This window comes from Pristis pectinata, chromosome 6 (assembly GCF_009764475.1).
Source record: "Pristis pectinata isolate sPriPec2 chromosome 6, sPriPec2.1.pri, whole genome shotgun sequence".
NCBI lineage: Eukaryota > Metazoa > Chordata > Chondrichthyes > Rhinopristiformes > Pristidae > Pristis > Pristis pectinata.
Window position 1 is genome coordinate 112,644,718 of NC_067410.1, and position 25,692 is coordinate 112,670,409.

Consider the following 25,692-nt stretch of genomic DNA (forward strand, 5'->3'; position numbering starts at 1 on the left):
ATATTTATGCCCCTCAATTTTGTAAACTTTATACATTTACCCTTCACCCTCCTGTGCTCCACTGAGAACAATCTCAGCCTATCCAATCTCTCCTTGTTGCCTCCATTGCAGGCAACATCTGGTGAATCTCCAAGGCTCTTTCTAACGCTACCACATCCTTACTGTAGTGCGGTGACAGAACTGCATAGAATCTTCCAAGTGTGGGCTAACTAATGTCTTGTACAGCTGTAACACGATTCCAAACATTTACACTAAATGAAGGTAAACAAGCTTGCAAACAAAATGCCTTCTTCGCTACCCTATCCACCAGTGTCGCCATTTTCAAGGAGCTATGAACTTGCACCCCAAGATCCCTCTGTACATCAACACTTCTAAGGTGTCTGCTGTTTACTGTATATGTCCTGCGTATTTAGACGACCCGAAGTGCACTAGCTCATGTGTCTGGATTAAATTCCACCTGCCACCACTCTGACCGATTTGAATCGCCAAGGTATGGAAGGCATTAGTATCGATAGGTAAATGATGCAATTATGCGAATCCTTCGGGGGAATGGTGTTCACAGCTTCCCCGAATCAAAGTCTAAAGGCGTCAAGCAAATAACCAGAACAAAATGTGCAGTTGGAGAAGAAATATTTTCTTCTGTTCCTGACATCACTAAAGCCAGATAAAATTGACAGACTAAAGACCTTAAAGCTCGAACACAAGGAACTTTGAGACCTTTCTTCCCATTGTTTAGCCTTGAATTCGCAACAAAAAGTGAATATATGGACGATTATGATTGGTGTAAATCACCCACACGTGCTTCTCTATATTGCCAATACAGAGAAACAACCGTGTCTGATTACCGTGGAAGTTGAAACAGAGTTAAGCTTCAGGTTAAAAATTCTTATCAGAACCGGGAAGGGAAGAAAATGAGTGAATATTAAGTTGCAGGGAGGCTGGGAGAGGGATGAAGAGGACAATGGGTACATCTCTGACATGGCGAGGCCAGAGTTACCCTAAGGATAAGTTTAAATAAAATCGTCGGGTCAATGGGTAATTGAGAGGAAATTAGGGAAAGGAAGAGCGGCATTTTGTTCCTGAAAGTTATGGAATAAGAGTTTGCCCAGGATGGCAACGTAGACAATGGAATATCAGAGTTGAGAAATTCAGGGCTGGAGGACGTGCCTAGCTATTAAGATCGGACTTATGGGAGAGAAGAACTGATCAATGTCACATATGGATGAGCTGACCCATTCTGAAGATAGAGCAAATGAGTTACAGGAGGCTGTAATGTACCCAGCCAGAAGATGAACTCAAGCTCACGTTGCATGCCATCATAGCTGCACAGGAGACAGTAGACAGATAGGTCAGAGGACAGAGGACACTACCATGGGTAATTAAAATTGAAAGCTCAGGGTTTCCTCTGCATATTTAATGAGGTGTTGTGCAAAGTGGTATCCCAATTTGTGTTTGGTATCTCCAATTCAAGGGAAATCAACATTGCGAGCACCGAGTGCAGTACATTTGATTGGAAAAAGTGCAAGCGAATCACTGCTTCACCTGGACGGACTGTTTGTGCCGCTGGATGGTGGGAAGGGAAAGATGTGTGGGAAAAGGAACATATTTGATGCAGACAGAACAGAAGATGAGCGGGGATCTGATAGATAGTGAGAAACCGTTTCCACTGATGACCCGGCGAATCGTGGAAGGAAGCTGACGAATGAACCATATGAGGGAAGTTATTTTATGCAGCGAATGGTTAGGACGAGGCATGATTTATCAGGGCTATTGGTGGGTGCAGATTCAGTTGTAGCATCCCAAAGGAAGCCGAATAAGTAAGCTGAATGGAAAGAATTTACAGGCAGCTGTTGAGAGATTGTGGGACTATCTGGCCGACTCTTGCAAGAGCCAGTTTGGTCTCAACTTGCTTAAAGGCCTCTATAGATCCGATAGCATAAACAATGTGGCATCGTATGACAGACCACTCTTCCCAGGAACCATCTGGTGAATACTCACTGCACTCCTTCTATTGCAGAGTTTGTACTTTATGGGTAAGATCATCAAATTTATACAGGACCGTCCAGTTGTGGTGTCACCAAATCTCTAGTAACAACTTTACTTCTGTACCAGAATCCTCTTGTAATAACTGCCAACATACCGTTTGCCATCCTAAGCACCAACCGCACCTGCAGGTTAGTATTTTGAGAGTTATTTAACCCAAACCTCTCCACGTTACTGTTAACTTTCCCCCGGCTATTGTTTCCAACATTGTTAGCCACCACTGATGTTAAACCAACGAGCATGATGTCACACGAGGAGCGAGATCGCGGAGAACCCAAATGCGGAACACCGGTACGAGACTGGATGCTTCCTCGGAACCGAACGCAGACGCCGGCCAGAAGGAATCTTGCCTTGGGGCTCTGAGACGGAATCCCGACACGAAAACAGAGTTTCCAAGGAGAACAGTGAAACCAGGACTGCTCGAGAGTTGCCCGCTCTGAGCAGCTGGGAGACGAAGTTCACCCAGAGAAAGACCAGTGCTAGTGGAACCAGGGTTCTAATACTAGTCTCCTGATGGAACTCAGGTGTGTGTTATTATGCGATTAGTAGTGCATGGAAATCATGTGCTGCACAACAAGGCACCATCAATGGGGCCGAATCGAGGACCAGCACTCGGAACCATGACACATGAAGTTACTGAAATTTTACTTTTGCCCTTTCATAAATAATGGTGTCAGATTTGATCATGTTCGACTCTCCTAAATTAATATTTTGATGCAGTCACAGAAAAAGTTGATGGAATGTTTTGGACGATATCTATCAAAAAGCACATGAAAAATACAAAATAAAAGTCTGATCAACGAAATTGAGGCTCATGAAATCAGCGGAGGTCTTTCGGGGTGGCGGTTGTAGAGGGAGGCGTAAGTCTGGATAAAAGTAGCCTTGATCACAGAAATCAGTGAGCTGTGGGAAATGGTTATATTTTTTCGCAGACTGGGGGATGGTACATTGTGGTGTTCCCCAAAGAGTCAGTGCAGAGAGTACTGTTTCGTTTGATGGGCAGATGGAGAGGAAAGAAACCGGGTGTTGGGGGCTGGGCTGGATGAAGAAAGAACTGGGTGAATGAGGAGGAGAGAGAAAAGGGACAGAGGGGAGCAGTTTACCAAAAGTTGGAGAATTCAATGTTCATGCCGCCGGGTTGTAGACTGCCCAGGCGGAATATGAGGTCCTGTTCCAACACCTCATACAACCCGACGGCACGAGCAGTGAATTTTCCAACTTCCGGTTATCTGACCCCCCTCTGTTCCTTTTTCCTCTCCTCCTGTTCTACCCAGATCCTCCTACACCCACCCCAGCCCACATCACCGTTTTGTCCCCTCCACCACCCACTCCATCTGTCCATCACACACACACACACACACACACACACACACACACACACACACACACCCCAGACACAGACACACACACATACACACAGACACCCCAGACACAGACACACACACACACACAGACACCCCAGACACAGACACAGACACACACACACACACAGACACCCCAGACACAGACACAGACACACACACACAGATACCCCAGACACAGACACACACAGACAGACACCCCAGACACAGACACACACACAGACACAGACACACACACACACACACACACACACAGACATCCCAGACACAGACACACACACACACTCACTCTCCCACCACTGTTCCCATCTGCCTTCCCCACCCCCCTCCCTTGATTCCATGCTCCATCTTACTCTCCTGTCAGATTCCATCACCGTACTGTCGCTTCCACCTGTCATCTCCCAGCTTCAGGCACTTTTTACACTCCCTCCGTCTGCCTATCACCCTCCACACCTGGATCTACCTATCGACTGACAGCTCTTGTTCAATCCCTCTCCCTCACCTCTTTACACTCAATATCCTCCAGTCCAGATGAAAGGTCTCGACCCGAAACGTCGACTTGCTATTTCTCTCCACAAAAGCAGGGAAGTTGAACCTAACCTTAAAAAAATTCATCTGGACTGTAATTGGAGTTTTGCGTCTTACTTTCGGAAGAATGTGAGTGAAGATCCTTTATAGAGTGAAGCGAGATTTTCCAGAATGGTTCCAGGGATGAAGGACCTTAGCCGCAGGGTTTCAGATGGAACAGTTGGGTTGTTCCCATTGTAACAAAGGAGATCGAAGGGAGATGGAGTTAACTTGACAAGACTGTAGCCAGGTTAGATAAGATGGACAATTAAAATCTGTTCCAATTTGCTGACGGTACAAGGATATGGGACCAATTTTAGCAAGGGATATGGGGAGATGAGAGGACGATCTATTTTATGCAGCTAGTAGTAACGATCAGGAATTCACTGCTGATGAGGGCGGTGGAAGCAGAGATGATCAATGATTTCAAAAGAAAATTGGATAAACACTTGAGGGAAATAAACCTGTAGGACTACAGGGATAGGTGGACATAATAGGGGTGTAGGGGAAGGGGACTGACTGGACGATACTACAAAGATCTGGCGAGGCCTCAATTGGCCCATTATGACACTGAGACTTTAGTGAGATCTTGGTAAAATGAATCATTGGTAAATTTTACTCGGAACTGCAACCAACTGTCTGGAAGATTTCCCAATGGTGGATAATTGGGAATCGAGTTTTATGAAAGTGCAGAACAATTGCACCACAAGGTCACATTTTAAAATAGCTTAAAACTAAATGTAATTATTTTATCATTACATTGTATATTGAAGTTCATGTTACTAAATAAAACATGTTACCGTTCACGAGAAAACAAAACGTATGAAAATGTACCAATTATTTGGAATGTATATTCTTCCCAGAGCAGTTTCTGTCTAAAACGTGACGCATTTTTGTGGTGAAATACTTTATTTCTTTGTTCAATGCAACAAATTCAATTTTATTTCTTTATTCAATACGATAAGACGGACTCTTAACCTCCCGATCTACCTCGTTGTGGTCTTGCACCTTCTTGTCTGCCTGCACTATACTTTTTCTGTAACTTTAACTCTTTATTCTGCATTCTATTATTGCTTTCCCTTGTACTACCTCAATGCACTGATGTAAAGAGATGATCTGCATGGCTGGCATGCAAAACAAAGTTTTTCACTGTACATGTGACAATAATAAACCGATGTACCAATTTACAAATTTAAATACTTATTATCTGGTAAATGTCTGCAATCGATTGTTTACTGGCTGCCCGATCTTCATTTTCAATGTCTTCAATAAAACTGTCATGGAAATAACCCTTCCAGGTATCAGTTTCCCGAGATTCTGAAGACTGCACAAATACCATACATCAGAACCGATGAATCTACAAGTAAACAGGAACAGAACTCGATTAATATTACCCATTGTGAACACATGTCCAATGGTAATGGCTCCACAGCGCATCTGCACCAGGGCAAAGAATGTGCTTACCAGTTTATAAACGTGGAAGAAAAGTTTCCAATTCTCCAAATCACAATGTTTATTTCAGGATGTTTTTTTGGAAAGACTTGCAAACGAAGATGCAAACATGGGAACAGGAAAACCACCGGGACTTTGAGATTAAGGCAAACATGCTACTTTCAGAGTAGAAACCAACTGGAGTCCCACCCAATGTCCTGTTCTGTTGAAGTCAACAGAGTAATTCAGCCTCTGGTGGATGTGATACCACATGGAGCTAAATCAACTAGTCGCAGATCAGCTAAGACACAGAACAAGATTCATTGTATTTGTGACAATAGAAAAAAAACTAAATTCTTGTACCATGTTCTAGCACCCACAAGGCTGCGTCCTCAGCCCCCTACTCTACTCCATATGCGCTCACGACCGTGTGACCAGATTCTGCTCTAACTCCATCTACAAGTTTGCAGATGATACCACCTTTGTGGGCGGAATCTCAAATAACCATGAGAAGGAGTAAAGACAGTAGGTATAGAGCCGAGTAACATGGTGTCATGAAAACAACTTTTCCGTCAATGTGAGCAAGACAAAAGAACTGGTCATTGACTTCAATAAGGGAGGTGGTGCACACAGTCCTGTTTACATCAATGGTGCTGAGGTGGAGATGGTTGAGACCTTCATGTTCTTAGGTGTAAACAACCAACATTGTCCTAGTCCAAGTACTTCATGGCCAAAAGTTGCAACAGGTCTTTGCTTCATTAGGAAGCTAAAGAAATTAGGCATGTTCCCATTGACCCTCGCCCATTTTTATAGATGCACTGTAGAAAGCATCCTATCCGGATTGGTATGACAACTGCCCTGCTCAAGACCGCAAAATATTGCAGACAGTTGTAGACACAGCTCAGCACATCAGGAAAACCAGTCTTCACTCCGTGGACCCTGTCTACACTTTCCGCTGCCTCAATAAAGTAGCCAGGGTAATCAAAAGGCCACACCCATCACGGATATTCTCTCTTCTCCCCCTCCCATTGGACAGAAGATACAAAAGCGAGGCTCAAGGACAGCTTCTACCCCGCTATTATGAGACTTTTGTACGGTCCTCTAGTACGCAGCCACTAATCTGATGTGGCACTCACAACACAATGGATCCAGTGGACGCCTGAACAGGTTAAAAAAAGGCCGCGAAATATGTAAGGAAACCATGCCTGGGGCGTGAGTTGGATTGAGCACAAATAATGCCCTGTCGCCAGCTTCTATGGCTGGAAATGCTGGAAGTTCTTCCCAATCCACTCCACATCGACCTACTGGTTTAACGTGATCCCTGTGGTTCCGTGTCAAATTCTATATGATATTCATGTAAGGCAGCTTGGAACTTTCGTATCCTTGACTTCCCCGCATGAACACATATAATTTTTGTTACAACTTTCTGGCAATTACAACTTTCTGGCACTTGCAATGAAGCTCCATGCAATAAAGTATAAATTTCCACTCGCGTTTTAACATTATGTTTCTGATATGCAGGCAACCTTAAAGTAATACCTGTAAATGAATTTTAAATCTGCGTTGGCTACCACGGTTCGCGGCATTTAGAAAATCTGTCATCAGCTGTAAAATTAATGATCTCACATTATCACACGTTGGACGCCATTTGCTCGGTCATTTAATGTTTTAGTGACACCTTCGACTTTTTCCCCTCTCCTCACTGCATGTTGCATCCACTGGTGTTATTTGCAATAGTGGATGTACATGACCCTTTTATTTCAAAGAGCTCACAGACAAATGTAATCATTTAGAGACGTCGGTGTATCGATTTCTTTGAGAAAGTAAAGTATATCTTCTGTCAACTGACGCAACCTTTGATCATCAGGATTCTCTATTTCCACACTCTCTGAACTACCATGAGATTCTTCGGGAAGTAGGGAGGTTAAATGAAATGTAACTGGGCTGATCCTGTGGCGATGTTGAGGCTCCCCGACAGTAAAACTTTTCATGGATAAAAGAGCAGAGATGATCAAAGTTTTCAGTTGACGGAATATTTACATTAGTTGGTGGCGTTTCACTGCAAATGACGCATTGCAAAGCACGAGAATATTTGTTACCCAAAACCTCATCTCCGGAGTAATATCCAACCCTACTTTCAAACATGGATGGTCGAGAAGTTCAAATTTCATTTCCAATGTCAAGTAACCCACTCCTCCCATGTTCTTTTCTAATTCTTTCAGTCCATCCAGGGTCTCTCTTCCTTTATTCACTTATTCCACCCCCACCTGTCATTACCTAGACATCACCCTCCCCCACCTGGTTGCATATGCCCATCATCCCTCCCTTATCGGGTTACACCCAACGCCTGACAACTCCTGTTGAATACTAGCCCCCCCCCCACCTCCTTATACTGGCTGTCTCCACTTTTCACCCTCAGTTCTGATGCAGGGTCTTGACCTGAAATGCCAGCAAAACAAAAGAGCTGGTTATTGACCTCAGGAAGAGGGGCATGTTTGCGGGATCCTGCGTGCATCAATGATGCTGAGGCGGAGATGGTTGAGAGCTTCAAATTGCTAGGTGCAAACATTACCAATAGCCTGTCCTTGTCTAACCACGTAGACGCCATAGCCAAGAAATTGCACCAGCGCCTCTACTTCCTTAGTAGGCTAAGGAAATTCGGCATGTCTTCGTTGACCCTCACTAACTTTTATTAATGCACCATAGAAAGCATCCTATCCGGTGCATCACGGCTTGGTACTGCAACTGCTCTGCCCAAGACAGCAAGGAACTGCAGAGAGTTATGGACACAGCTCAGCACATCACGGAAACCAGACTCCCCTCCATGGACTCAGTCTACACCTCTCGCTGCCTTAGTGAAGTACCAACATAAAGACAACTCCCTTCCCGGGTATTCTATCCTCCACCCTCCCATACTGTGTGGCCAGATTCTGCTCTAACTCCATTGTTAAATTTACAGATAACATCACGGCAATGGGCCGGATATCAAACAACAATGAGACGGAGTGCAGGAAGAAGATAAAGATCCCAGTGGCACGGTGTCGAGAAAACAACCTTTCCTTCAGTGTCAGCAAAATAAAGGAGCTGGTCATTGACTTCAGGAAGCGGGCTGAAGTACATGCCCCTCTCTGTATCCGTGTGATCGCGTGGGTTTCCTCCGGGTGCTCTAGCTTCATTCTGCATCCTGAAGATGTATGGGCTGTTGGCTTAATTGGTTACTGCAAATTACCCCGAGTGTAAATGGCTAGCGGGAAAATCAGAAAATGTTAAAGGGCATGTGTGAGAGGATGTTAAAGAGAAATAAATAGGGGAATGGGAGTGCTCTGAGAGTATTGACTAGGTGAACGGGAAGGCATATTTCTACGTCATAAGGAAATAAGATTAGAAGCACACAAAGCCCAACGTAAATGGTGGGGTGGGGGTTTGCGTGGGCGGGGCGGGGGGGGGGGGAAGCGCATTACCTCACAACCTACCTGCCTGACCAAACATCAGGCACCTCTTACACACCCGTGGAAAAACTACTGATCCCACGTTGCCTCACCAGTCAATTAAGAGTCGACAGAACCAGAGGGGAAGAACGTTGTCCTCCATCCGGAGAACTGCCAAAGACGAAGACAATAATCCTCCCTATTGCTTACTGGATTTTAAAGCTTTATGTAATCCGCAAATTTGGAAATATCACCCTCCATGCCAAGTGTAAATAATTATTATACACCAAAAGGAGTCTACCACCCTCGAAGTTGAAAAACAAATGTTTGCCGTAACTTTCTGTTTTTTAGGGACAAAATATTCAATAGAACTCTGCAAGTTCTGCAATTTACTCTGAACTGTGAGCCTGGATAATGTAACGAAATCCTCTCAACCAATGACCTTATGGCGCACAAAGTATTCCAGTAAGGACGCATCCGTTCTTTTCAGTGTCCAGGATGAATACCAGGAAGCATAGACGAGGTGTTCTGCAGTTTATAGACGGCGTAATAATTTTTATTGAACAATCGACCCTTTCAGCTGATGGGAGAGGAGCTCATGCTTAATTGGACAGTTGAAGCTAAATGATCTAAATTTATCACCAATGTTCCAGACAGTTGGGAGAAAAGTGAAGGTACACGATGAATGCGAGCAATTCTAAGTAATCGATTAAATACGTTTAATCCATTCAAGATTTGAGGGGCGTAATTATCACCAATCTCATTAAATGACCACTATCAATGTCATCTACGACACCAGACCATCTCCAACAATGGCAGTTCTTCTGGTCAACCTGTACACATTGACATCTTTGTCCATGTATCTATGAACTAGGTCAGAGTTAAAATGTTGAGATAGAGCCTGATATCCAGACATGATCACGCTGGGAGCGATGGACATCGTCGAAGCCAAATAAATTACTGTCCTTTCGTTGCTGAGGTGCTGAAGTGTCTGTACAATTAAAGGAAAACTTGCAGGAGTGTAAACGATATCCGAGCCTATAATGAAGTCATAATCTGAAGGAAAGAGAGTGTGGTCATAGCCCCAGGAAAGAGCAGACACATTGACACGAGGTCTGTCCGAAGAGGGGATATTGACGGAGACGTTTTGTTGTATTTGCTTCAGAAGTTTTGGTTTGTCTGTAATAGTGATCTCAGCACCTGGAATAAGAAAAGGAGTAGTTTATTCCTGTGTCATAGAGTCAATGAGTCATACAACACTGAAATAGGTCCTTCCCATCTCCCGCGCCGACCGTGGAGAAAACCATTCATATCAATCCAACACGAGTCACATTTTATTCTCGCTACACTTCCATTAATCTCTGAAGATTATGTCACTCACACTAGGAGTAATTTAAAGTGGCCAATTAATTTGCCATCTCGCACACTTTTGGGATGTGGGAGGAAACCGGAGCACACAGGCAAATCCATACAGCCACAGGGAGAACGTGAAAACTCCACACTGACAACACCAGAGGTTAGGATAGAACCTAGGTCACTCGAGTTGTGAAGCAACTAGCTGTGCTCGAGTATCCCCGAGAAAATGGCCACGCCATCAACTACGATCCTCGGGAGAAGAAGCTGTCTCACTTTCGAGGAGAGAGTGTGAGAGTGCCAGCAGGTAGCACAATTCCTATGGGGAGATTCCTGTGTCCAGATGCTCCCTTTATAAATCTTTGTTAACAATGATGTGGACTTTAATTTATTTTAAAATTAATTTTTCATGATGTGGGCATTGCTGATTGGGACGCCAGCTATTGTCCTTTTGATGAAGGCACTCAGGATGCTGTTAATGTAGACTCAACCACTATGAAGGAAAAGTGGATTGTCAGTAACATGAAGGCGAACAAACTGTTGACCATGCTCCCATACGTCTGCTGCCCTTGTCCTTGGTGTTAGAGAAGTCCAGGTTTGGGACGTGCTATTGGTTAAGCAGAGAGCAATATGGGCAGTACAGTTTTCTTTTCTGATAGCACATCCTGCGGTCATGGTACGCTCTTAGTCGAGGGAGTGAACGTCTAGAGTGTTGGATTGGGTCCCAGTGAGGCAGGTTGTTTCATCTGGATGGTTTTGAGGTTGTTGGAGCTGCTCTCTTGCAGATCATTGGCAATTATACCATCAGTCTTTTGACTTGTGCTGCATAGTTGGTGGGAAAGCTTTCAGTATCATGTCAGGAGATGAGCCGTTCATGGTCAAATGCTGTTATGATTTCAAGAACAGTCATTTTCAACACACCTTTGGAATTCAGGTCTTTGGCCCATGTTTAGGGCAGGGCTGTGCCAGTTCTAAGGTTACGTACTTATAACAGCAGCCTTTGACACATCTCCAACGACTCGAGTCTGTGCTACCGTTCCATTGAATGATCACCTCTCACCGTCATTTAACCTTCTTTGTTAAATATGCCTTAATTGCGTATTCGCTCATATTACCATGGGACATCAAATCTGACCCCGAGCTTTCGCACTCTTTTGGGGTGGAGATATGCAGATTTCCATTGTCATGTTTATCTACCGTAAGTTGCTAACTCTAACTGTAAGTTCATGGTCCCTTTTTCAGGGTTACATTGTCACCACTTCCTTGAGATTCCAGGGGGCTAAAGTCTACAATTATCCCCCGAGGCTATTCCACAACATTTTCTTCCTTTAAAGACGAAAGAAGTTAAACCCTGGGTATGCAAGAGACTGCAGATTCTGGAATCCGGAACAACATAGTACCGTATCTTACTGCAGGAACTCAGCGGGTAAGGCAGAATTTATGGAGAGAAATGAACAGTCGACGTTTCTGATCGAGAAGAGTCCTTTCTCGGCCCGAAACGTCGACTGTCAATTTCTCTCCATGGATACTGCCTGGCCAGCGGAGTTCCTCCAGCATCTTGCATGAGAGTTAAACCTTGCTTCTTTAACGAATAATTTGGTCATCCACCAAAAATTTCGTCAGTCGTGACTGCGTTATTGATGCTTTTTAAGTAGCAAATTTGGTAACGTCAAACATGGCGCGTTGAACGGGGAGTGCACGAGATCCCAAGCTACGTTTGGCTTCACTGCTCTGTCCGGGACCGCAAGAAACAGCAGAGAGTTGTGGACACAGCTCAGCACATCACAGAAACCAGCTTCCCCTCCATGGACTCTGTCTAAACTTCTCGCTGCTTCGGTAGAGCAGTAGACATAACCAAAAATCCCATCCACCCCAGAAGTTTCCTCCTCTTCTACCTCCCATCCGGCAGAAGATACAAAAGCCTAAAAGCACGTACCACAAGGCTCAAGGCCAGTTTCTATCCCGTTGTTATAAGACAATTGAATGGTTCTCAAGCACGCTGAGATGAACTCTTGACCTCACGATCTACCTTGTTATGACCTTATTGTCTGCCTGCACTGCACTCTCTCTGTAACTGTAACACATTATTCTGCATTCAGTTATTGTTTTACCTTGATACACAGTGCAAACAAAATTGATCTGTATAAACGGTATGCAAGACAAGTGTTTCACTATACCTCGGTACATGTGACAATAATAAACCAATTTCAACCAATTCCAATTCCAATTGAATGGTATCGAAAGTTCCGGGTCACTGAAGCCGATTTCCTTCGCTGTCATTTGTCCTTTGGAGCAAGGAATATTCTTTTACTCACCGAGAAGGGCTGTGAGAATACCCAAAATTCCGGTGCCTGCTCCGAGTTCTATCACTTTCTTCTGCGAAAAGTTCGTCCTTTGTTCCTCAAAATATTGGCACAATCCAAGAGCCTTTTGAAACAAACACACAGCCATGTTACATTTGCATAGATGATGGTGACAATATTTACTCTAGTTAAACGAAATCAGTTTGTCTGCACCGCTGGTTCCCCGGGATTTTCTCGTGTTTCCGCCATTTACCTAACATGAAAGTTCCTTTCGAAACGAGGGATTTGGGGTCAGTGAGCAGCTCTCTGTTGGATACACGCGAGCGTTCTGGTGACCCTGGTATAGGACTGTGCGAGAATGCATCAGTAATTAATAACATGTTATGATTATTTAATGTTTGGGTTCATTATTAATCTTTAAATAAACCTCAAAATCTGATCATTTGTCGAAGAAAATCAGATGGATATCTCAATGGGTAATATTATGGCATTTTTTGAGTGGTTTAATTTAAGTGCTATGAATGGTCTTTCTTCAAATGGAAGAATTAAGGATATAAGGGTGACCACAGCAATCGTGGATATCTCCTGGGGGATGTGTTAGAAATGTTGCACTGCCATTTAGAGGAACGTTTTTGAAATTGTCTCAGTATCTATCTACCGACGAAATGCTTACAGTGTATGTATTTCCTGTCAATGTTTCCAGTATGGGCTTTAGGTTTTAATGAACAGAGTTTGTCAATGTAATTTCTCAAATTGTCATTACATCTTATGAGCTGTGGCTACCCTTTAAGCCATTCGCTATTCGAAGAACAGTTGCGATTTATTGACCAAGTATGCTAACCTAACTAATACTCCGTGCCTGTGAATATTTGTCAGAAGAAAGGAGGATTAGCGATGCATCCTGTTGACTGTTTTTGAGTTCATGCACATTGCGTTGGGCAGCCATCTTGGCAGTTAGTCGCAATGAGGGATATCACGCGATGCAAGTTATATATATTTCCCGATATATTGAGTTCTACCGAAGACAGAGTGCACTTCGCTTCTATTCTTGCTTCACAATTGAGAAGAAAATTTCCCTAAACTTACACCATCCCAGATTACGGTTCCAAACTCCAGCTCAAACACAGGATTCACATTGATTTCTAAGTTGAAACCACAAACTGGGTAGTAAAGTTTGTAAGTAAAACCATGGTCCCCGCGGACAACTTGAGAATACGTCTTTCTCAGCAAGGCCGTCATCGTTCCTTTTCAACTTTGTCTGGTTTTCACTTAATTGCAGGTAGCGATAAAATGGATTGCAGTCGGTCTCTGATTTGTGGACTTCACCTAAAAATATACATTTGAACAACGTGATTAAAAAGATCTCGACACTTCGTTTTATGTGCATAGAACATTATTTACAGAATTATATGCATTTTAAACTTTAGACCTGTTCAAATACATTGCGGTAGGCAGGGATCTCGCCACTTAGTTGGCAGTGAGCAGTATCAAATTATGTACGCCAGCTTCACGTGTCATTGTTTTGTTTATCACAAACTTTTCACTCACAGTTTATCTTGGAGCTTCTTTGTTGGATTAGCTCTGCGTAGCTCTAACACAACAAAAGTAGGTTCATTAAAAATAAACAATGGCAGAAGATGCATTCCTTCTAAGCATTTCATCGCTAGAGGTCTTTGAAGCGAAAGCGGCAGAGGGGCGACCTGACTGAAGTTTATAAAATCGCGAGGCCTATAGATAGGGTGATGGTCACAGCCTTTTTCCCAGGGTAAGGTAGTCTAAGACCAGTGGGCAAAGGTTGACTTTGACAAGGGAACAATGGAAAGGGGCATTTTTATTCACACAGAAGGCAGTGGGTAGATGGAACGAGCTGCCAGAGGAAGGTGCAGAAGATGCAGAGGCGGGTAAAATTACACTGTTTAAAATACATGTGGGCAGTTTCCTGGATTTGAAATGTTCAGAAGGATATGGGCCAAGAGCAGGCAAATGGGACTAGCTCAAGAAGATACCTTGGACAATCCGGGGCCAAGGATCTGTTAACGTGCTGTATAACTCCATGACTGTATGACCGTGAGATAGATAGGTGGAAAGAGAGAATCTGAAAATGGAGGTTTGAGGAATGAAAATTGACAAAAGACACGGAAATCCTAGTGGAATGAACGCTGTGTAGACGCCATACTATAAGCCGTCTTCCTTGATGTCCCTCTCGAACTACTCAAATTTAGCTTAGATATATTTTCCGATTATCGGAAGAAGTAGGCAGCAGATCCCGAGAAGCTATGATTGTAGGTGGGTATTGGTTGCCGAACTGCATTTGCATTCCCCTAGATTCAGTGCAGGGTCACATTTTAACCAGAGAAAGTCAATTCGAGTTTCGTCAAGTCGAGTCAAGTTGAGGTTATTGTCTTATGCTCAAGTACGTGCATACACAGGTGCCATGAAAAACTTACTCGCATCAACATGACAGGCACATAGAATTAGGATACAACATTCAGAAGAAAAACACATTAAACATCAACTTTACAGGAATTCAACAAGAAAGAACACTATTAGAACCAAATATAAACAAAGTTCACTGTAATGCCAAGTCGTAAAAGTAGTTATATTGTTACCATACTACGGCAGTGATTAAGTTTGTGCGGGTTGGTTCAAGAACCAAATAGTCGAAGGGAAGTAGCTGTATTTGAACCTGGCTGTGTGGAACTTCAGAGTTCTGTACCTCCTGCCTGATGGTAGAGGTGAGAAGATGGCAGGGCCCGGATAGTGGGGACCTTTGTAAGCTCCATCCTCTGCAATATACTATGCACTCTGTATTTAGAGAAATAAACATATGTGTCCTTCTTAAGGCTTCATTTCCATTTGTTCCTATGTGCTTCATCCCACATAGACAACCATTATGGTTGTTCACTTGTTCCGTTTTCTGTTCCACTGCTCCAGAGTCTAATCCACAACTTCCTGTTCTCATAGAATCACACCAGGGGGGAATGCCTTTCAGCTCATTGTGCTCTTGAAAGGTCTTTGAGGAATTGTCCAACAAGTCACACATCTGTGCTTTGCAAACAGATGGAAAATGGACAACAACGAGACAATGCTAAGAGACATCAAGGCAAACGAGAGTGAGACAACACGAGATGGAAACCAAAGCAGGTATGTGAAGGTAGGAAGTATGGTGCAGGAGACAAAAAAAACTGCTGCCTCTGTACTACACGTATTTCCATGTCTTCCACGGTTTACTGGCTGCAAACAGGAACCGCTATGGGTTTGACGCTAGACATTCCACAGCTTTCAAAACCTAAACAAGATGAATTCAGAAATTTTCATTTTTGGTCACTATTGAATGATTAAAACTTACTTCAGTTGTCCAGAGCCACAGAAAGGCTTTTAACTGTCCAGCACGGTTGCGCCAAACACTGACACTGAGTCACATCAGTACGAGAGGAAGTTAGAACACGGTCTCCCTCGTGCTGTCCCTCGGCAATTATCCAAACCCCGTGCTTTCAACAAAAACATTGGTAGATCATTAACAAGCAGCAAATCAACATTTAGCTAACAGAGGTGATTGAAGGCTAATTTTGTTTTAATTCTATCCTTGAAAGACCGTAAAGTTTTATTTGCCGTTGCACCTGATATTTAAACGCAGCATGTTCTTTTCTCAGGATGTGGAGTTGAAATGGCAGTGTAAATATTGGGAACAGGTGGACAACACTAGAGGACAATCAGCGCAGAAAACAATAGTAGGAGACTGAATCTGAGAGAAATAATGAAAATGAGAAAACAGCAACGATAGGGCAATGGAAACTCAAGAAGGTTATGTAATGGGGAAAGGCTGAAAAATGAGCAACAGCTGTGGAGAGAGAGAGAGAGAGAGGTGGGTGGGGTGAAACAAATTATGATGGGGAAGGAAAGAAACGATTGAAGTTCTTGATTTGTTTATCAGATGAACTGGCACTTCAGGCTATTGTCTATTAATCAGAAAAATAGCCAGAAAAAGGAAATAACAACATGCACACACACAAAACCACGCCCTCTCTCGCAAAAAATACACACAGAGCGAGCGAGCTAGAAAGAGAGAGAGAGAGAGAGAGAGAGTAACAAAGATAAAAACATTGAATGTGTTAGGGACACAACAGGGATGAAAGAAAAGGGCATAAGGAGTAGGGTGCGTTTTCGAGACACCTACGACAAGGAGAGGCCTAGAAATAGCTGTCCAGCAAACAGTAATACATGGTAGAATAACCCACGAAAAGAGAGCAATATTCTCTATAGTTATTGCTGGGATGGGGTTGTCGTTTTAGAAGAGATGAAGCTCGCTCCGCCAATTCTCTCCAAAGTTTATAAATATGACAGGTGATCGCAATTGAAACATACTCCTTTTGGGCGCCCTTTATACAGCTTGACCAGGGAGATACAGGGGAGATAATTTACCTTGTTGGGCGACTGAGAACCAAGTGTCATAGACTAAAAGCAAATAGTATTCCATTCATAAGGGAGATAAAACAAAATTTTCGCCAGAGAGTAGTGAACCGTTGGAATTCTGTACGCAAGATGGTCACGAAGGATATTCCAAATAAAGATCAATAGACCTTTGTATGTTAAGGGAATCAAGGAATACGGAGTCGCAAAAAAGTGACGCTGAGAATAACAATCAGCCATGATCTCGTTGCATTATGGGCGTGATGAACCGAATAGTCAACAGCTGTTTATATATCTTAATTTCAGAGGTGCTTATCTGAAAGAGAAAGATCACTATAGAGTTCCCAGATACAGTTACTTGGTGCTTGGGAGGAGCTGGAGCAAAAGATAAAACTGTCGATGAAACTCAGCGGACAGCAGCATCTGTGGAAGCAGAGAGATCATCGACGTTTCAGGTCAAGACCCTGCATCAAGACTGAGGGTGAAAGGGAGATAGCCAGCATAAAGAGATGGGGGGGGGGGGGGAGGGGGGGGCGTGTGAGGAGCATACAAGTGTAGGTGGAACCAGGTGAGGAAGGGGAGATAAGAGTGGAAGTACAATCAGAGGATTTAAGGTGATGTGGAGACAACGAAGGACTGCAGGTTCTGGAACCTAATTAGTAAAGAAGGTGATAATGTGGAACCAGAAAAGGGACGGATGACGGGCATATGGAACCGGCGGGGGAGGGGATATAAAGCCCAGTGGGTTAACTGTGTGGGTGATGGGTAGATAGAACCAGATGGGGCAGGGGAAAGGAACTGGGAAACGCGAGGCTGTGGAGAGGAGGTTTGGAAAGAAGGGGAAGTGGGTTCAGAAAAACCGGGTGATTCAGAAGAAGAGGGAAAGGAACAGAGGGTGTGCGGGTTACCTGAAATAGGAAAATTCAATGTTCATGCCATTGGGTACGGACAGACCGCAGGTACTCGGCAAAACGGACGCCCAGTCTGCGCTTGGTCTCGCCGATGGAGCGGAGGCCACATCCTGAACACTGCATGTAATAGACAAAGTTGGATGAGGTTCAGTTGAATCTCTGCCTCACCTGGAAAGGGTGTTTAAGATGAAGGAGCTGAATTAATTTCGGCATTCTTCCGTTGAAATGTTGCCTATTTTCCCGAGCCTATAATTCGCACGTAATTTATGCTCCAGTATCAATTTAATCAGGATGGAATGAAATGAAATAACGTAAAAGATTATGGTACAGAATGAAGTGACGAATGGCGTACATTTCCTTAATACTGTGATTAGAGACCAATTCAACAGTTGTGATTCAGACAAGAACACTGTTCACGCTCCAACAACTTGTTATGGTCATTATCTCAGGGGGGATGGAATGCAAGAGTAGGGCACTTTGGGGTAAACGTCTGAAGTACTGCATACAGTTTTGATTCTTCTTTTTAAAAAGATTCTTCTAATAAAAAGTATGGTTGTTTTAACGGTGATATGGAGACGGTTTATCAGATTCATACCAAGTATGAAGCTTTACCTGACAGTGACAGAACATGTAGACTGAGTCTGCACTCTTTGGAATTTGGAAAGATGAGAGGTGGCTTGACAGACTGGGGAACGCCTCCGAACGCATGGTCTCGAATGCACACAGAAGCCCGGCATAAACAGCAGAAGGAGCCCACCACCTCACAACAACCAGCCCGCCGTCCCGGTAGCCAGTTCTTTTCCCGTCTATGGAAGAGTCTGCGGTTCCCACATTGAGCTCATAGCCTCCCCAGAACCCATATAAACTGAGTGGAAACTGGACTCGTCGATCCCGAGGGACTGCCAAAGAAAAAGACATCAATCTCTGAATCTATTTAATTTCAAAGCTTCGGACCACAAATAACCATTTGTTTTTTTTTAAATTTTAAACAGGTGTAAGATAGACAACCTCATTTCCTCAGGATAAAATTTAAAAGTTTTACCCTCACAATCAATCAAAATCCATTCACAAATGCTTATTCCTGTCCAATATCCATTAAAGTTATATCCAATATCTATTACTCTTAATATTCTCCACTATTTCACGCGTCATTCTTATTTGTGGAGAAAATATAATTCCTTGCGGGAAATTAATTGAAACGCAGCTGGACGATTGGTGTTCTTATTCATTATTTCTGCTGCGTTTACTCTTTGCATTTCAAATAGAACTGCTTGACTGAAACAACGTTATACCATGGGACTGTCGCCAGAACATTCGAGACTTGAGATGACCCTTACCCTCAGCGTCCCCATTGCGCCTCGTCGCCAAGCACATGCTGGGATTTCTGCGAGTGAATATTAGCGATGATCTTGTAATGTTAACTCTGTTTCTGTCCCCAGAGATGCTGCCGGGCCCGTTTACTATGTCCAGCGTTTTCTATTTTGTTACATGCTTCCAGCGTCTGATTCCCCCTACCCCCTTTTCCCCCTCAGAACTGATGTATTCTACCTCAAGTACATAGATGTGTTTCTTTGCTGGAGGAATTAAAGGCGCTTCTTCTTAACTCCGTCACCAAATTTAGCGCTGTTCCCCAGCCCTGAGTCAGGGTTCTGTGAATCACCCGGAGTACTTGTGACATGGTATCATTTGAGAAACAATATGTTACAGATTCGTGTTCTTCCGGAGATTAACATTTTCTTTCGGATTCAAGGCTGAACAACAACAGACAGAATTCTCAGATCCACTCCCCCACCCTAGTATCTCAGCTTCAAACTACGCGTCCTTCAGTTATGTATTTTTTCGCTTTGTCATTCGTGAAGTCAGAATGATTGCGAAAATATATTGTGGTCCAACCACACCCACTGTTATGTAGCATCAGAGCATCAGAATGTAACACGTGGAAGCTATGGACACGGGCAACATGAACATATTTGGAAAGTAGACCCATTGATGTACATCACTATTCTGATTGGTTTGTGCTTTTAGCCCTTGAAGGGCAATATTCAGGTAACAAAGTAATTCATCGACCAAACAGATGTCTAGCTGAGAGAGAGACCAATTCACGGGCTTAAAGAGAATATTCAGGACTTTCAGTCCAACCAACCTTTGCACTCTAACCTCCTCCGGTCGTTCCCCAACCAAATCTAGCTGTGTATCCGTTTATCCCTGTCTCCCCCAAAGGCTGGTCCAGCCTCCCCTTTTTTGCCTTTGTACTGTTCGCTCCACTTTCTCACCACTGTTTAAGTTATAGAGTTTCTTTTGAATTTCCGAGTGGATTTCTTGCAGACTATTTGTGGCTTCTCCTAACGCGTATTCACGGCCCCAAAACATTTCACATCTGAAAGATCTCTATTACGTTCCACATCAGTCTCTTTTGCTCAACAGAAAAGACACCCTGTCTGATCAACCTTTCCTGATAAGTTCACTTTCGCATTTGTTGTGTCAACACTTATATCTTTAAGGCACCTTCCCCATTCCCTCTGTGAACGTGTTGTCATAAGGCGACCAGAAGAACACCCAACATTCCGTGTATGGTTTAGTCAAGTGCAGTTGCTCGTTTAGATAACTTCCCCACACTTACATTCTACCCTCTATGAATAAACCTCAGTTCTTTTATGATCTTGCTAACTTTTGTAAGCATTTACAGAAAACAAACTAATTCTTCTCCACCGCCAAATTATTCGCATGGTTGAACTGGTCCTCACACCGAATAGCTTCTCCTTCAACTCCACTCATTGTCTCCTGATAAAATGGGTACCTATGTGCACAGCTTCCGCCTGCTTATTCTGAGGGATATGTGGAACGGTCTGTTTCAGTCCTACTCGAGCGCTCAACTCCCTCAACTCTTTTTGAAGTACATTGCTTAATGAGTCGGCGCTGCTTCTTGCACTCACAACTTCCTGCGCTCATACAGAACTCACAAGTGTCATCACTTTTTCTGCCAACCTGCTGTCAATTCACATGATACATCTATAACTTCCCCTTCCTTTGCTGCATCTCCTTGTCTCCATTTCAGGTGATAGACTAGCCACAAACATCCACTACTTGCTCATACACTCTCAGAATGATCTTCCTGCAACCCTGCCTTCTGTAAGGACTTCATTCTGTTCTCCAAGTTTCTTTCCTTCAAAGAGGAGACATTTCGCACGAAGGCTTTGAAATGTCTTCCTTCTTCCTGAATCATGGCTTCCCCTCTGCCATAGTGGTCAGATCCCTCAATCATCTCTCGTCTATTTCCCTCACTTTTGCGGTCACCCTCTCTCCTCCTGGTCCTGACCTTCCTCCCCACCAGCCTCTGTATTTAACACATCATTATTCATAATTTTCATCAGCTCCAACGAGATTCCACCACATAATCCTCCCCCTCCCCTTTCAGCATTTCGAAGGTATCACACCATTCCTCTTCCGCCTAGCACCTCCCAGCTTCTCACACCATTCCCTTATAGCCCCTCCCCTACCTCCCCACCTTCCCCCTCTCACCTGGACTCACATCACCTGCCAACTCCTGCTCCTCCCACTCCCCCCACCTTCTTATTCTGGCTTCTTCCCTCTTCCTTTCCAGTCCTGATGAAGAGTCTCAGCCCGAAACGTCGTCTGCTCATTTCCCTCCACAGATGCTTGCTGGCCTGCTGAGTTCCTCCAGCATTTCGCGTGTGTTGCTCCAGACTTCTAGCATCTGTAGTCTCTTTCGTGATTCCCTATCTCATTGCATCATCCCTATCTCATACAACCACGGGGGACACACCACCTGTGCTTTCAACTCTTTCCTTCGCACCACCCAAGAACCCAGACTGTCTTTCCACGTGATACAGCGATCGACGTGCACTTCTTCCAATCTCGTGTAACACTTTCGATGTCCACAATGTGTCCTCCTCAAAATTTGGAAGTATGAAAGGCAAACTGTGTGATCACTTTGCAGAGTTCACACAATACTCAAAGTGTGGCCTCACCAACGTCTGATACAACTTCAACATAACATCCCAAGTCCTGTACTCATTGCCCTGGTTTATGAATGCAAATGTGCCAAAAGCTCTCTTTACGATCCTACCTACCTGCGATGCCACTTTCAAGGAATGATAGATCTGTATTCCAAGGTCCCTTTGTTCTACTGCACACTTCAGTGCCCTACCATTCACTATGAAAGTCTTATCCTGGTTTGTCTTCCCAAAGTGCATCACTTTACACTTGTCTGCATTAAATTTCATCTGCCAGTTTCAGCCCATGTTCCCAGCTGGTCCAGATCACTTTGCAAGCTTTGATAGCCTTCCTGGCTGTGCACTACGCCCCCAATCTTGGTGTCATCCGCAAATTTGCTGATCTAGTTTACCACATTATCACCTGAATCATTAATATAGACGATAAACATATTTTGGTTGTTTGTCACATTACACAGAAAAAGGAGCATAATTTGATGCGAATTGCTACTCCTGCTGCTGGTCATTCATCTGGTCTTACCCTAGCAGAGATATTCCCTTTGTTCTATACCCTCCTCACTTTCTCTGGTACTGAAAGTTAACTTGTTTCACTCTCCCAGTATCGATGCTGTCTGACGTGTTGAGTGTTTCTGTTTTTATTTCAGATTTCTAGAATTTGCGTTATTCTTACTTTCAAACAATTTATTACATTCCAGACTCCAAACATGCAGCAACATGGCTGACAGCGACCCGAGTTCAATTCCGGCCACTGTCTGTAAGGAGTTTGTACGTTCTCCCCGTGTCTGCGTGGGTTTCCTCCGGGTGCTCCGGTTTCCTCCCACATTCCAAAGACGTACGGGTTAGGAAATTATGGGCATGCTATGTTGGCATCGGAAGTGTGGCGACACTTGCGGGCTGCCTCCTGAACACTCGACGCAGAAGATGTGTTTCACTGTGTGTTTAGATGTACATGTGACTAATAGAGCTATCTTATCTTTAACGGATTTAAAGCGAGGATAAAGGAAATAGGTTGGACTACTACTGATATCGGAACCGATTCAGAAATGGTAAATTCAATCAAAACCTGGTCGACTTGTAAATCCCATGAGCCATTGGAGACTGGTGACTAAACTGGTGGGGTTGTCACACGGGCTCATCAAGGACCAACCTGAGATAATTGAACTCCCCGGATCATTCTTACAGAAACTATATCGAGATCTACCGTCACAACCTCTGGGACCACAATGCCCATCAGGTAAGGCGGCTTGATGTCAACAGCACTGACTAAAATGACTAGAATGTTTTGTCGCCCATCATTGCAAGAGGATTCAAGTACTAGTGCAGAGACACCTTGTTTCAATTATATGCAAATACCAAACACATTCAGATGCAGCGCCTTCCTTCATGTTCAGTTTATCACCTTTTCTTTGAGCTGACTATATTTGGAGATGCATTCTTACCCGGCTTTAATGCTCTGTCCCTTTATGTTATCATTACCCAGTCTGTTACTTTGCTCTAAGGCCTCGCCCGTTTTGGGAACCTTCTTCCCATTAGAACAATGCTGCCAGCCTTTTATTCATTTTAATTTAGTTTTAGTTTTACTCAATCAATGCTAAATACCACGAATTGTGACGGCTATTTGCTCCATAGATGTGTACGTTTTTTGGCTAATTGTAACATGCTTGAATCCCAATAAACAAGGTTTGCACGATTTTGATGTTTCCTCAATACACGCGTGGTCTAATTTTCCATGCTCGACCTTTGTTAATTTTAGCAGTAAATTACCAATCAGACTCCGCTTTATGAGTAAGAGTTAACATTGCACATCTGATTATTAAACCACTGAGCTAACTGTTCTCAGATCCGGAATTAATGAAGAATGAAAATATCGGTAATGGGAGAGCAATTGGCCACTTCTATAATAAGAATCACAATGCATTCACTGGTTGAGTTTATTTCTAATAAAGTCCAATTAATCTGTCTCATATTTTCAAATACAGCAGTCGTACATTATTCAGATTATCCGTTTCATTGAAGCAGAGGATAAGGAAGAAAATTTCACCGTGTAATTCCTTGCAGCATTCTCATGTCGGAAAAAGGAAAAATGGGAACTTGTTGTACTTTTAACAATCTATTCTCCGAGCTAAGAAATGAAATATCTAAAATGTGAGACATCTGAAAAGAAAGTTCAATCCAAAATTGAAGCTATTTTAGATTTCAAGCAGCAAATTAGCTTTGGATAGTTGCAGTCTATCATTCCCTGCACAAAGTAACACTTCATTGTTTCAATTCATGGAAAGTCCCACGGTGGAATCTGCTTGATTCAAATTTCGATATTCAGTATAATTTTCAAATGCAAATTAAATGCAAAGCATAGTTAACAGATGTCAGGCGTGTCTATAATCGGCATGGCGAGGAAATCAAATGCTGGAAGTTCTCGTAACTCCATCCTGAATTATTGTATAGCATCATAACCTTCTCCAAAATTATCATCCACAGAAATAAGGGAAACTGCAAATTGAGACATACGTAGTGAGCTAATTATAGACAATGTAGTTACAAAAGTAATGACTGCAGCTTTCACATATTGTGAGAACGTATCGACCACCAAATTAGTTTGCAATCAGTCAATATTGTCAGAGACAACATCAGTTCATCTGGAAACCTGTCGATGAACTATTTAATCTGAAGATTGCCTATTTATAAGCACTGTCGAGGTTTACTTCAATTTCACAATACCAATTCACTGATATCATGCCGTTCCTATAAGGTGCAGTTTCCACGTATCAATTGATTTTCTGAGATGTTGGCATCCCTGAATATGCCAGCAATTATGCCGATTCCCATTTGCGCTTGAGTTGGCAGATATGAGTCACATCTCGAATCGCAGCGATCCTGCGGGTGAAGGTGTTCCCACAATGCTCTTCGGTACTGTGTTTCAGGATACAGAACCACCGAGCATGAAGGAATTTCGCGTCAGAAAGTGCTCCCATGCGCTTGCTACACTTTTCCTTCTTAGTGGCAGAACTCGCTGTTTTGCAGGGTACTGTTGGAGTAACCTATGCCAGTAAATGCAGCGATTTTTTGTAGTTGGAATTTGCTGCCGCCACGGTGCAACGGATATGCACGGAATAAATGTTAATGGCGGCCTACTGGGTGCCAAGCTAAATAGGATGATTAGTCCTAGAGAGTGCAGCGCTGCCACAATGTTGGTGGAAACGCACTCGCCCAGCCAGAAGGAGCGCATTCTTTGACACAGAACATAAGTACAGTACAGCGCAGGAACAGGCTATTCGGCCTATTATGTCTGTGCCGACCACGATGCCAGTTTAAACTGTACATCTGCCTGCACGTGGTCTGTGTCCATCCATTCCTCGCATGTTCATGTGCCTGTCTAAATGGCTATGAAACATTGCTGCCGTATCTGCTTCCACCACCTCCCCTGGCAGCGCGTTTCAGGGACCCTGTGTAAAAAATCTTGTGAAACTCTCCTTTAAATCTTCCCTCTCTCATATCAGCGCTATGCATTCGAGTTTTTGACATTTCCACCCTGGGAAAAGACTCTGACTTTCTGCCATGTCATTGCCTCTCGTGATTTTATAAAATTCGACCAGGTCGTTCCCCCACCCCAGCCTCCAACGCCCCAGAGAAAACAATCCAAGTTTGTCCATCCTCTCCTTGTATCTAATATACCTGGGAGACTCTATTCTATGGCGCTTTATACATGCGCCTCATCAGTGGTGGGAAAGCTGTGAGTATCCAGTCAGTCGTCGCGAGATATTCACCTCCTGACCTGCTTGTTGAGCCACAATATTCACGTGGCAGGACGAACTGTTTCTGGTCGACGATGACCCCCAGAATGCACACTGGGGAGAACGTGACGAGGACACTGCCGTAAAATCTCGAGGACACGTGGCTAGATTATCTCTTGC

At 43.6% G+C, this 25,692-nt stretch overlaps 1 protein-coding gene across 1 annotated transcript in view; it reads right to left on the reverse strand.

Moving 5' to 3' along the window:
* Positions 1–556: 556 nt before the first annotated feature.
* LOC127571919 (deleted in malignant brain tumors 1 protein-like) overlaps positions 557–25,692 on the reverse strand; it is an 82,152-nt gene continuing 57,016 nt past the window's right edge. The window contains exons 9-13 of the mRNA XM_052018667.1: positions 18,573–18,706; positions 17,843–17,924; positions 13,703–13,812; positions 2,141–2,402; positions 557–579 (exon numbers count right to left, since the gene is read on the reverse strand). Coding sequence (XP_051874627.1) covers positions 557–579; positions 2,141–2,402; positions 13,703–13,812; positions 17,843–17,924; positions 18,573–18,706 — 611 coding nt within the window. The remainder of the gene's footprint in view (positions 580–2,140; positions 2,403–13,702; positions 13,813–17,842; positions 17,925–18,572; positions 18,707–25,692) is intronic.